General features: G+C 48.2%; 2 protein-coding genes across 3 annotated transcripts in view; both read left to right on the top strand.

The window, feature by feature from the left end:
- Positions 1 to 3,344: 3,344 nt before the first annotated feature.
- Positions 3,345 to 8,820, top strand: ZNF660 (zinc finger protein 660). 2 transcript variants are annotated; one of them, XM_045857332.1, is made up of 2 exons: positions 3,345 to 3,447; positions 4,661 to 8,820. In XM_045857332.1, exon 2 carries the CDS (start codon positions 4,813 to 4,815, stop codon positions 5,818 to 5,820), a length of 1,008 nt encoding a protein of 335 aa, XP_045713288.1. In that variant the 5' UTR covers positions 3,345 to 3,447; positions 4,661 to 4,812; the 3' UTR covers positions 5,821 to 8,820. The 2 variants fall into 2 exon arrangements, with proteins under 2 accessions (XP_045713288.1, XP_045713287.1); XM_045857331.1 differs by lacking the exon at positions 3,345 to 3,447 and adding an exon at positions 4,390 to 4,559.
- LOC123830775 (zinc finger protein 197) overlaps positions 5,078 to 14,413 on the top strand; it is a 26,207-nt gene continuing 16,871 nt past the window's right edge. The window contains exon 1 of the mRNA XM_045857316.1: positions 5,078 to 5,173. The gene's annotated coding sequence lies outside the window, so the exon portion shown is untranslated. The remainder of the gene's footprint in view (positions 5,174 to 14,413) is intronic.

The raw sequence follows: 14,413 nt of genomic DNA, 5'->3' as shown, positions 1-14,413 counted from the left end.
TGGTTGCTCTGATCAATAACCATGGAGTCACCCTTAGCCAACATCAAGTTCATTGCCAAGTCATGCTGACCATGCCTTCAAAGTACACGCAGAACCAATTCGCATCACCTGCACTCTGTCGTTTCTAAGCTCATCCAAGCCACTATCATTTCTCATCTGAAATACCGCAGTAGCCTCTTAATCTTTCTGCTTCCACTCTTGCCAGCTTTTAGATGCTTCTCAACAGAGCAGCCAGAGAAAATATTGAAAATGTTGTCCCGTGGAGTAAAACTTCCATGCAAGCAAGGTTTCTGTCAGAATGACTAAGCACTGAGAGCAAGAAATTAACGGTTTATAGGAACAGATCTCTTTGTTCTTTTCACATCTGATGGCTAATAAATCTTTGAACATGTGGCAGGGAAAACAAGGCAAGATCGTGTCAGTCCTCTGTCACAAACCCTTTGGTATTTGGGAAACACCCAAAGGCCCGTGCGGTCCCAAATGCCGGTCTTCTCTGCCTCCTGATTTAAGGGCCTTTGCTTCCCGACGTTCCCTCTGTCAAGAACGCGCTTCCCCCAGATGCCTACACGCCCCAGTTGCCCACTTCCTGTCACCTGTAAAACAGTCCCACGCCATCCCTCTCTTTCTCCCCTTGCTACCACGTCCTACGGTTTATTCATCATTGTCTCCCCTGACTTGAAGGTGAGCTTCCTGGACCAGCGAGTTCATTTTCTTCCCTGCTGGATCCGCAGGCCTGGAACAGGACGTGTAGGCACCCCCAAGTTCCTTTCGTGTGCTGCTGATCCTGGCTTTGAGACTGAAAGCGCGGGATCTGTATAAGGGAAGATGGTTTTTCCGTTCAGCATCTGGAGCTGGCGGTGTGACAGTCGTGACAGTCGGGGGCCTCAGTGCTTAGGGGCGCAGGCTGTTCTCGGCTAGCCCACCTAGCCCGCCTCTTAGGCTCCACCTTTTCCAGGACCCTCCTTATATTGGCTGAACCCACCGAGCCCTTTCGTCCTCCCAGCCAATGGTAGGGCAAAACTTGTTCAGGGGGTGGGACCGGGATGCCTGTGTACCAAACTGGCTAGCAAAGGGGCGAAAGGACTCCCACCTCCCGGGTACAGAGATGCAGAAACCTCCTGATGCCTAGAAGGGCCAGAGGGTTGGGATGCGAGTTAGTAGGGTGTCGGTGACGTAATTCCTTCTGCGCTTCTTTCCAAGATGTAGGTCAGGCACTTTCGGTGAGGGGTATGTGGCAACTTGGCTTTGGGGTCCGGGCAGGGTTCTGGGAGTGGGTGGGGGTCACAGGCCGGGAGCCAGCCCTGTTCAACCGCTTCCGCTGCAGAGACGGGGGTGCGGCAGGTCAAGGTGTCGTTGTTGGCCTCCCCCCACTTTGTTCGGCGCTGCCCTTTTGTTTGGGGTTTCGTCTCCCAATAGGCGAGGCTGCCGGCTCTGACTGGGCTGATGGTAGTGACAGAACTGTGTCATCCCCGCCCCTAGCCAGTGGGCCACCCTGGTAACAGAGTTGTCGAAGTCCAGCCAGGCCCTCAAAGGACCCTACAACACTTGAATGTTTTATTTAAGTCACCCGTCCGATCCCGGCTGTGTTCCAGTGAGGAGACGGACCCAGGACCCAGCGAAGAAGGCGGAGTCTTGCCCAAGGTTACTCATTCATTCGTTCGTTCATTCATCCAACAAATACTTACTGATCACCTGCTTAAGTAGTGTGCTGGGTCCTGGGATTCAGCGTGCATGAGGCAGAGCTGCATTCCGGTAGGAAGAAATGGAACAAGCCCGAAGGTTTAGAAGCAGAGGCTGGGACTCTGGAGCCAGAAACACAAAGTAGTGGAGGTCTAGTGATCCTCCGAGATGGGCAGTTATTTTTAAAAATTCTCCTAACATCCTTTTAAAGCCGTATTTTTCCTGTCTCTCTACAGACACTTGACTCAGCAAAGACCCTCTCTCGCCTCCCTTCTGCAAACTTTTGTCAGGAAGCTGAAGTGCAGAGGACGTCTCAGCTGGAGTGCACTTTGCAGGTAGAGGAGAACGTGGAGACTTTCAGATATCGACGGAAGAGGTGAAAGGGGGTGACTCTGGTGTGAGGGAAGGAGTGTCCCCTCAGACATGGGAGGCTTGTCTCTCGGGCCTCGTCGTGCAGCCTTGGGCACGTCACCACCCTCGGGAGCTTCATTCCCTCACTCTTTAAATATCAGCAGGAGTGATCATCCTTACTGTTCGAAGTTCAACAGACAGGGGAGTTGCCCAGGGCGGGGACTCTGCCCTGAGTGTCCACTCGGGGTACACACTGTGTCTGTTTACAGTGATTCCAGACCCCAGTAGGGACTTGCTCACCAAACCCAAGGAAGAGGCCAGGCGCGATCTGTGCTGGGCAGATCTGTGGAGGGGGGCTGCTGTGCACGGGAGAGAGTGGGCAGCTCCCTCCCCTCCTGGGCAGGGGAGACCCGTCCTGTGAAACCAGTTAGTCTGTGGACAGGGGTCCTGCTTGCTAGAGAGGGGCAGGGCTGACAGGGAGCGTCTCTGGATGGCTGTTTATCTAGGACGAGAGAGAGAAGGGCGGGATGGGGTGGGGCTGCGTGGACCTAGAGGAGCAGGGTTTTGGAATGAGCGGAAGGGTGACATACAGAACTCAAATGTGTCAGGAGACTTGGACTTGGGTCCCAGCTCCCCTCTTAGTTCTAGTGTCCCCATCTCTACATTTTGATAGGACCAGTGGCCTGGGAGATTCTTGCAGCTCTGACATTCTGACAGTCTCTGAGTAGGTGGGTAGATCAATCTCTTAGGAAATTTAGCCCCTTCGATGGCCCCATTGAGACAGAATTGCCAAGAAAGCAAATACACTGTCGTGGGGTTCAAACGATATGGAGCACAAAAGGGACGACCCAGCTGGAGGGAGGATGGCGGGGGGCGGTGGTTATGTTCGGAGGATGCGCATCTCCCCATTCCCACACCCAGACGGAATCAGGTAGAATCCTGCGCCTGTTTAACATTCCAAGTCACACAGCATGTACAGAGCCCTCTTTGTGCCAGGCGCTGGGCGGGACCCACGTAGGAATGTTGAGGAGGGGCACAGACACACACACGTAATTGTAGGATAAGGCAACTCTGGTGTATATCACAGGTTCCTTACAGGGTTTTCTGAAGCACAGACGTTTTTATGCGGTCGGATCTCTCAGTCTGCTGTCATGCTGTCCGCCTTTGTTCTGTGTGTAAGGCTCAGGCCTTCCCCTGAGAGTCAGTGGCCCCCTGATACTTCTTTTCTTTCTCTCTTTTCCTTCCTTTCAGTTTTTATATTGTATCATCTGTCTCTCTGGGATTTGTTGTTAAGTCTTATCTTTTATTCTTAACTCCACTGCAGTGAATCAGTAACCGAGAACCATGTGACCACTGCTCAGAGGGACCTGAACAGGAGGGTGATGCTGGCAAATTAAAGGAATACATCCTCCACAGGTAAGTGTGTGTGTGTGCATGCGTGTGTGTGTGTGTGTGTGTGTGTCTCAGTAGCACTCAGCCTGTGGGCTCAGCCACTTAGCACTGTGGGTTCTTTGTAGCCTAAAATGAATAGGGGGTCCTGAGATCAGAACACATACCCATCGGTCTCCGGGAGTTGCAGCTCTGCTAGGGTTCTGCACGTGTACGTCTAGAGTTACACATCAGACCCATAGGGAGGTAGAAGGGGGAAAGGGCGGGTAAGTGGTGACAGAAGAGGAGTGGGGGTGGTGAACACACAACACAGTGTACAGATGATGTATTATATTATTGTACACCTGAAACCTATATAATTTTATTAACCGATGTCAGCCCAATAAATTCAGTGCACATTTTTAAACCCTGTAGGAAAGTCCTGCTCGTTCCTGACCTAGGTTTCGCGATCAGCCCCTCTTGGTTGTGCCGTCCCCTGCCCTCACCTTCAGAAACATTACCATTATGCCGCGCACGGAGGCGCTGTCCGAGTTTCCCCTGCTGTGCTTCAGCTCAGTCTGCCGGGCTGACAGCCTGGGGCAAAGCCGGCAGACGGAACCAGTCCGCGTAGCTGGATCCAGTGACGCACCAGCACCTGCAGGGCAGGCTGTGATGTGATCAGGCTCCAGTATCGCAAGAGCCGTGTTACTCCTTATCCAGACAGAGCCTAAGAACAATGTAGACAGGGGCCTACTACCCCGACTGGAACAAAAAAGGAAATCTTAGACACACCCTGAGACATAACCCCAGTGGCTATTCTGTAAAACAGTTCTCCAGCAGCTATTTTGTGCCAGCCTGGTACTACTGGTACCAGGGGAATAGGTCAATAAGAACCAAAAGCCAAAATGGTCTGAAAATTAGTCATCTGAGTTACTGAATTAAGGATCGTTCCGTTCATTTTTTTTTTAGGGACAAGATGGCTCCAACTCGGGGAGTAGGGCATGAGGCAGGAAGAAGGCAGGGTGGACCGCGTCCTACTCACTGTTCACTCTGATGCTGGACCCGCTGGTCCATGAGGCTTCACCTTGGCCTCTTTGTCTGACCTCATTTTCTCATCGTGTTTGCTCAGTTCCCCTGCCTTTGAACACTTCCTCTTCCAGGTGAGACCCTGTGGTCTACCACACCTTGTTATCCTTGGGTAATTCTCCTTCCGCTAGTAGGGAGCACAGGTGACGTGTGTAATCTCTGTTTGTTCTGTCAGATGGTGAGACTGGCACTGAGGAGGTGTTGATTCCAGAGTATCATTTCTGAAACGTCCAATCTCATACTTTCAAGAGAACTCCACTGAGGTGTTGCCAAGGGAGTCAAAACCTAGAAAGGGAAAGAAGACTCAAAAGGCCACTGGGATGTTCCATGCAAGAGAAAATGAGGAGAAAGACAAGAAGCTTCAAACATAAGACAGTTAAAGACAACAAGACACTCCCAGGAGCAAGTGACCAAGCATCTGGGAAAGATGGTAGTCAGTGCTCTGGTCCTGCAGCAAGCGAGAGGGTTCAGGCCGGGAAGAGACGGTATGTCTGTGCCGAGTGCGGGAGGGCCTTCAGTCAGAGCGCAAACCTTACGGTGCATGAGCGGACCCACACAGGAGAGAAGCCCTACAAGTGCAAGGAGTGTGGAAAGGCCTTCAGCCACAGCTCCAACCTGGTGGTTCATCGGCGAACCCACACTGGCCTGAAGCCCTACACTTGCAGCGAGTGTGGGAAGTCTTTTAGCGGTAAGTCGCACCTCATTCGGCACCAGGGGATCCACAGCGGGGAGAAAACTTATGAATGTAAGGAGTGTGGGAAAGCTTTTAGCCGGAGTTCAGGTCTCATTTCACATCACAGAGTTCACACTGGGGAGAAGCCATACACCTGTATCCAGTGTGGGAAAGCCTTTAGCCGTAGCTCAAACCTCACTCAACATCAGAGAATGCACAAAGGCAAAAAAGTTTACAAGTGTAAGGAATGTGGGAAAATGTATGTGTCTAATACAAAGATTATGGACCATCAGAGAATTCACACAGGGGAAAAGCCTTATGAGTGTGATGAGTGTGGAAAAGCTTTCATCCTAAGGAAGACCCTTAACGAACATCAGAGACTTCATCGTAGAGAGAAGCCTTACAAATGTAACGAGTGTGGGAAAGCTTTTACTTCTAATCGAAACCTTATTGATCATCAGAGAGTTCACACTGGAGAGAAGCCCTATAGCTGTAACGAGTGCGGAAAGACCTTCAGGCAGACCTCCCAGGTTATCCTACATCTGAGAACCCACACCAAGGAGAAGCCCTATAAATGCAGTGAGTGTGGGAAAGCATATCGTTACAGCTCACAGCTAATTCAGCACCAGAGGAAACATTCTGAGGAGAAAGAAACCTCATAAATAGCATGTACTGTTGGTAGGAGGACTAATTGCTACTTTTCAGAAAAGCAGGTTTTCAGTGTCATCAGCCTTAATTGTATTTCTAAGAATCCATACAGGGAAAGTAATCAGAAACAGACTGATTAATACTTGAGAGATTCATGCCAGCAGGGGTATAATTAAAGGAAGAAAACTAGGTTTTCAGTAGCACAGGCTTTAAATTCATGGTTTGCAGTCACTGTAAAGATTTTTAAAGAATATTTAATGCCATGGGGGAAATGATTTAGATAAAATGGGAGATAAAAGAAAGAAAAAACAAGGAAATATGATCCAAATGGAAACAAAGCATTTCTGCGTTGGACAAAGATGGGTAAGAAGTGATACCACACCACAGTGTTAACAGTGACTACCTCCGGGTGATAGGGTTGTAAGTGTTCCTATTTTCTTCTTTATACTTTTCTGTGTGTTTTAGACTTTTCTACAACGAGAACGTACTTTTGTATACTTAGGGGAAAAGTCCAGTATTTTTTAAATGCGGTGAGTACATGCTCACTTTGACTACACGGTGTCGGGGACGGCGCGTAGAACACAGACTCCGGCGTCCTGGGATGGCACCCTCACGCCGGCTTGCAGTGGCAGCGCCGCCAAGAGCCAGCCACTTCCTTTGCGGGCCCGTTTCCTGTGCAGTAAAAGCAGAAACAGCAGTCCTCGGTCTCTTTTCAGCTGTAAGAAAAGCTGACTTGACGGTGGCCAACAAAATGTGTGTCCACGTCCTTAACCACTGTTAGGTTAAAAGCACACGGCGAACGTTTAAATGCCCTCCTTTCCCACAGCTGTCTGGGGATCTGCCGATAGTAGCCACCTGCCCGGGCGCCATCTGGTCCACAGATGTCTACCAAAGCGGCAGAAACGTGTGCTTCTGGAATTGAAATGACTGCAGGTTCCTAGCCTTCCAAAAGATCCAGTCAGCGGAACCTGGCATAGAGGAAGACCGCCTTCACGTGTTATGTGGAGCTTTGTAGCTGAAAGTGTGGCCTTTGGGGTCAGAGACACACGTGTTCTCACCCCAAATGGACACACCAGCTTGTCAATTCTGGACAAGCCACTAACTGCTCTTAGCCTCAGATGTGTCTGGAAAAAGGGAGTAACTACCGACCTCACAGGGTTATCATGAGGATTAAATGAGATACTAACACATGTAATGTGTGGCAGCCTGGCACATGGTGAATAATAATTGCTTAAGTGTAGGACATCGGGGCAGTGTTCTAAACACTTAGCAAGAGCTGTTCCAGAAGAGGTTTACCTAAGGTAGCACTGAGGATATTTTCATGTGTGATGAACATGATGCCAAGTACTAGTGGCTTAGACCTTAGGAACATTGTTTAGTTAAGGGGAAGGCTAGAGGTAAGCCATTCCAAATTTTGTTTGGCAACTCAGCAGTTTATCAAACTTCCACCTCAGCTCCATAATTTTCAGCACGTTGGATTTCACGTTTTGCAACCTCATGGCTGCAAGGTGGTGGCTGCCGCTTCAAGCTCCGCCCACAACTCCTTCAAACTCGGGGAGTGGGGAAAGGAGCTGAGGCCTTGTCACCTGCTTCCTTTCCCCGTGTATCACTGAGAGAAGCCTTTGCTAGAAGAAGGGAGCGATTCTGTGTGGTCAGTACTGTGGGTGCTCCCTAGCTCCCTCTGGCCTTCTGTGTGTTCAGCCCTCCAAGAAGGCCTTAGACCGTTTTCAGCCAGCATTTTAAACTTGTTTAAGTGCTTAGTTAAAAATCCCTCTGGGAACACTGGAATATCCGCATACTTAACTCAGCCATCCCTCTTTCTTTCTACACAGCAAGTCCCTAAGCCTAATGCTGTTTGTCTTATGTCCATAGTTTATCATTTCTGGGACTGTTGAGTGTGTGTTTTCTCATTTGATCATCATAACATTTGTACAAGAGAATTGAGTGAGGTTAGGTGACTGGCTGGTAAGTGGATGGAGCCAGGATTTGAACTCAGATGTGACTTTCAAGTCCTTGCTTCCTCTGACAGCGTGCCTCAGCCCCCCATGGTGGTTGTATCCGTGAGTGGGAGACCAGTTGAGATTCTTCTGAGCGGCCATTTCTCTCAGTGGTCAGTGTATCTGCACAATTCTTTTATCATGGTTTCATAAGGAAGGTGCTATCAGTGTTTTCTGAGTTAGATTTATGGCCTATCTCCGCACCTTATAACTTAGTTTTAAGGATTATGTATGTTTACCTTGCTGTTACTGGCAGGAAGGAAGTGTGAAATATGAAGGGTCTATTTGTGTGAAAAAGGATTGTCTCATTTTGTTCTATTTTCATAGGATGCTGGCTCACACATCATTTTCTGATGTAGTAGTCCCCCTTTGCACAGTAGTCCAAAGCGAGGTTGGGAGGCTCTGGAACAGGTTGCTGCGTTCGGGGGATAGGGCGGAATCACTGGTCACCTTAGGTGGCACCTTCCCCAGCAGTCTGGGTGGGCCTGAGGCTAGGGGACTCCACGTGTGACAGTGGCTAAACAGAACAGTGAAGGGCACTCCCATCATCTTGCCCTTGTCACGGTTCCTGTCACAAGTTGTATTCCATGCCTTTTGTCATGCCAGCCCCCCGCACCTGCTGATCACCTGTGTGGAAGGTGACTCGCTGTGCCGGGCGCCGACTAGCCTGCCCAAACCGCTCTGAGGACACAGGCAGGCAGCTTTCGTGTGCCTGGCAGGGCTTGTCTCGTGCACACTTACTATTGCCGGGCAGAGCTGTTGACGCAGAGACGTTGGTCCTGTATTTCTGAGCAGGTGTTCTCTGAACAAGACATTTTCCTGCCGAGGTCCGGCCGCAGCGGGGTCCAGGGGTTCCTGAAAGGTGGGTAAGGCGTCGGCGATGGGAGACAGACGACAGCACGCCTCAGAGGACGGTGAAGCTCTGTTCCGTTTATTGCAAGCACAAGCAGGTTTTTATACTTTCATTTGTGGTAGTGATTAACATTTGCGATTAGGTGAAGCAGAAAATAATATAAAGGTAACCAGGAAAAGTACAAAAGTTTCCATAGATTCAGTTATATTAAACAAAGATTGTTTTGACCAGGAGAGCCTTAAATCAGACAATTAGAAATAGCTGTACGTACAGAGTTTGAATGTCTTATTGTTTATTAAAGTTCTCAGAATTTGTCATGGGGCAAAAGGATACGCTAGATTGAGTAGAGGGTATAGGAAATTTATTATAAGGCCTTTGTGATGTCTAACTTAGCTATTTACCTTTTCTGTCTAAAATGTTTCTCTATGCACCATGGACTCTGACTCCCTGGTAACTGTTCCTACGTGCTTAGTTTGTAACAGCTAACCAGCTTTTCTTATTTCTTTGTCTGTCTAATTCTACTTGATATATATTCCTATTCAAGGTAAAGGCGGGGCTGTTACTCCAACAACTTTTAGACATTCAGGGGCTATTTTATTAGAGGGGATTTTGTTCTCTGGTCAAGAAATTATTTTGTACAACTTCATTGAAATTATGTGAATCAATAAACCTGAAATACAGGTGTCTAACAATTCCACCACCTTTTGAGCACCAGAACAAACATGTAAGGAGAGATAAATAGGAAATCCAGCCACAGTAAACCTTTTTTGTTCCTTAGTTAATAGACACCAGGGAGGCCTGCTTTGAGCTAGCCTTTCCATGAAATTTAGACTATTATAAGGCACGTGGACTCTATCCTTATTGACCATTCTAATGCCATCCTCATTATATGCTCCTGTATAAGGCAATGGGGGATCTGGAACCCTCTGGAGACTATTAGCTCCTTTTGGGGGATACCATAATTTGCCAATAGTCTAATATGCTACCCAGGGATATCCCTGGGCTGTGGGTAAGGGTCTATATAATTTTTTCTTGTTTTCTTGAAAGACTCTTTGTATCTATGGGTAAGGAACAGGCGTGGGAAAGTCTGCCAATAATTCAGCCTGTTGCAACTGATTCATGAACTCTTTTATGGGAACAATCGGGGATAATTTCTTACTCAAGTTTATAAACACCTTGTTTAAACAATTTGGGCAGGATTCAATAGTCTGGGGAGAACTAGTTGTCCCTTCAGAATTTCCCTCAAAGTTAATCGTTGACTCTCTTCGAGCCTCTCTCTCCTCATGGCCTGTTCTTATGGGAATCAGGGTACAAAGTAAGACCATGATCAATATTAGCAAGGAAATTATTAAGAGCAATCCCCAGAAAAATTACCGCCCCCCCCTTTGTATGCCACGCTCTCTTCCAGGAAGATGGATTCCTTGAATTCCCTCTTTTCCATGTTCAGACCTTGTCAGAAAACATGGTTGGAAGAGGGCGTGGCATTTTCCCATCACTGTGTCATAGTGTCTGGAATTCTTTCTTCAAATAGGCTCTCTCTTTTATCTTGAAAGACGTTGCCACCTTCGAGAGTGAATACCTCTTGGAAGGGCACCTTGTCATCTCAGACCCAGAGATCGGATACAAATCTTCACAGCTGCTCCCCCCCACCACCCCAGCAAACTAAGTTACCGGGCCTCTGGGGAGGTCCTCACCCGTCTCCTAGGCCGACACCTGCTGTCAGCTGCAGGAGTACACCTTGTAAACTGGTCCCTGTACCATTTTAGGTAACTGTCCTGCCGTATAATTTGAACCAAACACCCACCTTCCTCTAGAGTGTTCTGAGACTTACCAGCTGCTTACTTCAGGCAGTCGGGGTTCGCCGTTCCTTCTTTCCTTTCAAGCCTCTTCATGATGCCGCCTGGGATTCAGCATCTGCCTCTTTGAGTGTGTTGTTTGTTTGTTTGTTTGTTTTCCCAGCTTCCTGCCCTAGGGGAAACCTGGTGGTTCCCTGACAGCAGCGCTTCGCCCGCTGTCCCTCAGTTGTTAGTTTTCATGTTCCTCACCCCGCCACTGCCACGTCTTCTCTGCTCCCCACCCGAAAGCCGGCTTTTCTGAAACGGGCGTCGCTAAGCTGCTGTGTGTTCCCCATCCCTGCTCTTGTCACCTGCGGGCTTCCCGGGCACTCACGTTTATCCACTTGTGTTTTCAGTGCCCTGAGCATTCCCGGGGACTATGAAAAGGCAGTGGTCAGTCCTAGCCACAGACATCCTGGTTGTGTAGAATTGCTCTTGTGTGGAATAGAAGTACATGCGTCTTTTTCTCAGTTGAGAGAAAATGTGTGAAATAAAGTCCCATTTTACATAGCCTTGATTAAAAAGAAATATGAAAGACAGAATCTTGCAGAGAGAGGAGAGTGTCTCCCTCAGCGTAGAGATGCTTTTCTTTGATGGTCTGTACTGTGTTGGTCTTTCGCTGGGTAATTCTGTTGAGTCGAAATCCCTGAGACTAAATTTCGTTTCAGCTCTGTATCCTCAGTGACAGATTTCCTTCGTTGGTTTTTTTCATTTGAACATAAATAAGTATTCTCATATTGTTAGATTGTTTTTAGAAACTAGACCTTCTTTAATCACTTCTGATGTTATGAAAACTGTTCTTGCAGGAGCTAGTTGTGATTCCACCAATAAATATCTGCTGTTATTTACTTGTTATAAATATCACTGATTTCTTTTTTCTTTTTGCTCCCTTCCTTTATTTGGAGTGGGAAGAAAACAATTCAGTTAGCTTTTCTTTACGCAGCTATTTTTGGAATGAAGAAGTGATCTGGCTTGTTTCTGACTCAAATGCAGATGAAGCTTGTCATTTTCATGCTTGTAGTACAAAAACAAGAGTTGTCTGGCCATTAGACAGTGTCCTTCCTGAGTTCCTTTGAGGACTTGTCCAGCCAGTTGTCCTGCCTCCTCTCTGGCCTCACTGTTACGTAGGCTTAGGTTGCCTGTATAAAACCCGGCGGGTTCCCCGAAAAGTCCATTTCAGCTTCAGAAGGCAGGTCTGTGAGGGGTAAGAAAGGCGACGGCCGACTCCCTCTGGCCACGTAGACACAGGACCTGCCTGGTTCTCCCTCCTCCCACTGACCATTCCCAGTCCCTGTGGCACAGTTTGACTCTACTGTTTGTGGACATGCAAACGCTGTGACCAGCCTCTGAAACTAAGGCCAGTGTAATTTCCTACATTCAGATAAACTTCCCCAGGCCCACCAGGTCAGTGCACATGGAGCAGGGCCTATGAATCTATAAAACAAAACTCTTGCAGAGGGGATTGGAGAAAAAATTCCTTGTCTCCCTACGTGACTGTTTTTGTAATAATTATCCATTTTTCCCAGAAGAACCTGTGGGTCACAAAATTATTGAGCCATAGACCAAAGTTTGTAGTCACAACAAATTAGCAATCAGTTTACAGAATCTGAAAGAAAATGCTGTCACGTTTGCAGTGCTCGTTTAACCACAGAACTGAGCAGAGATTGACGTTTTTAAAGGATACAATAGGACAATATGGTAAGTCAGATCATCATAAAACCCTTTGGCTACAAAACAACCTGAAAACCTAGATGAAACTTAAACATCCTTTAAGAGGAATTTTAATAAAGTGACATAAATCCTCAGAGGCTAAAATGAAGTGGAAGCCAGAAAGGGAAGTGGTTGATGATGCCTTGGGTGGCATGAGGCAGTTTGGTGGCCTTGGTCCAAGGGACTTAGGTTTTATCAGCGGCAAGGGCAGGATTTGAGTTTTGGGGCTTAGAAGAGGTGGAGCGCTGGAACTGAGATCTCCATAATAAGCCCAGATGTTTATAGGGCTACACCCCAGTGAAAGTAACATGAAATAAGTTAGGTATGTACATTTCCAAGTATACATGGGAGTTGTTTAAAAATGAATACAACCTTAAAAATGGAATTATCTAATTATTTGTTGTTAAGCTTTATGGGAAGTAAATCAGACATGAAGACAAGCAGCAACTTTGCTGGAGAGTGTTACTGGGATTAACACCTGTAGGGAGGGAAGAAAGCAGGGCTAGTAGTGGGAGGAGCTGGCTGTGTTGCGGTCCCAGAGTTACCAGTGTGGCCTTTGTTGGCTGCAGACTTGGTTAGACAGGGATTAGCTTTCAAAATTGTCCACACTTGAGAAGTCTGGGCCTCCTTCGCTGGGCAGCCACCGAACGCAAGCTCTGCCACAGCACCCTGACGGGAAGCGAGATCTTGGTGAGGTAGACCTTCTCCAGCTGACTGTGTCTGGAGCTAAGGCAGCTCCCGGACAGGGCAGACAATGCAGGGCTTTCAGCCTGCCCCTCCAGTAAGTTATGTAAGATTGCCCCTCAAAGGGGAGGATCTTAGGGGTGTCCAGAGGGCGCGGCAGAATGTCCTCTGCAGTGATCGTGATGCAATTAGGATTGAAATAGTCTGGCTTTTCTCAGGCGGCCTGTCCCGTTTTTCAGCTTTCCCTTTGTTACGAGTTCCCTCATTCACTGAGGATGTAAAGGGGGTGATGGGCAGGGGAAGGAAATCTTCAAGATGGACGTCCAAATCTGGGTCCTTTTAAGTGACACTGACCAGAACCTACCCACCACGGATGCCCCTCAGGGCCTAGATAAACTTCTCCAACACTCTATAAACTGTATGTGGAGAAAGCCAGGTGTGATGGGTAATTTTACAGGTCAGCTCGACCATAGGATGCCCAGAGACCTGGTTAAAAGTTATTCTGGGTGTGTCTCTGAGGGTGTTTCTGGACGAGGGTAACCTGAATCGGCAGGAGGAGTGAAGGTTGCCCTTCCCAGTGTGGGTGGCCCCATCCGGTCTGTCGGACACCCACTGGGAGAGAACAAAACCTTGGAAGGAGGACTGTTCTCTCTCTGCCCGCCTGGTGTTTGCCGGCTTTTGGACTCAGCGTGGGATTTCACCATCCGCTGTCCTGCTGCTCTGAGGCCTTTAGACCTGGACTGGGACTACGCCTGTGGCTCTCCTGGGCCTGAAGCCTGCTGACCGAAGATCTTGGGACCCCTCGACCTCCGGAATCGTGTGGGCCAACCCCTTACCTCTGTCTCCTGTTCTGTTTCTCTGGAAACCCTCCCGATAAGTACACCAGGTATGGTCAGGGGTGTGTCAACCCAATAAATGCCCTTTGGGGGAGACTGAGATTCGTTCTTCGTTGTGGACATCTTCCACTGGGTCTTATCTGAGGAAACAAAGTTCTGTTGAGCTTGGTGTAAAGGCATAGACATCGTAGAGACAGGAATTTGAGAAGAGGCTGGAGGCAGAGGGCTGACAGCTCTCCATGGGGCTAAGACCTCGGAACCTCGATGAACTAATGTGGAAATCCCAATCTGAATGTTAAGGTTGTGCTTCTCATCTTTCTCTAAAACCCCACTCTACCAGGGCAAACTGGTTTTTAATGCAAACTGTGTGCCACTGGTCTATGACAGAGGCCCGGGTATCATTTTTCTCTCCCTAAAAGGGAAGGTCAACTTCCCGCCTGCCAAGATGAGACCAAGTTGAACAGGAGAACCACAAAGACAGGCTTGTGTTGGGCTCGCTTCTCAGAGATCAAGTGGGTCATCGTCTCATCGTGTGGGCAAGAGATGCACCAAGTAAGCATATTCACAAGGGGGTCATTTATAAGCCATGTTATTATTTACTGTAAGAACTGCCATAGGTTCAAGAATAGATGAGAAAAGGTGCCCAGGAGGCCGATATGAGATATTAATCCCAAAAACCTCAATTGAAATGC

The sequence above is a fragment of the Phyllostomus hastatus genome, unplaced genomic scaffold (assembly GCF_019186645.2).
Source record: "Phyllostomus hastatus isolate PE091 unplaced genomic scaffold, TTU_PhHast_1.1 phas_scaffold_129, whole genome shotgun sequence".
Taxonomy (NCBI): domain Eukaryota; kingdom Metazoa; phylum Chordata; class Mammalia; order Chiroptera; family Phyllostomidae; genus Phyllostomus; species Phyllostomus hastatus.
This window is presented reverse-complemented; position numbering and strand designations above follow the sequence as displayed.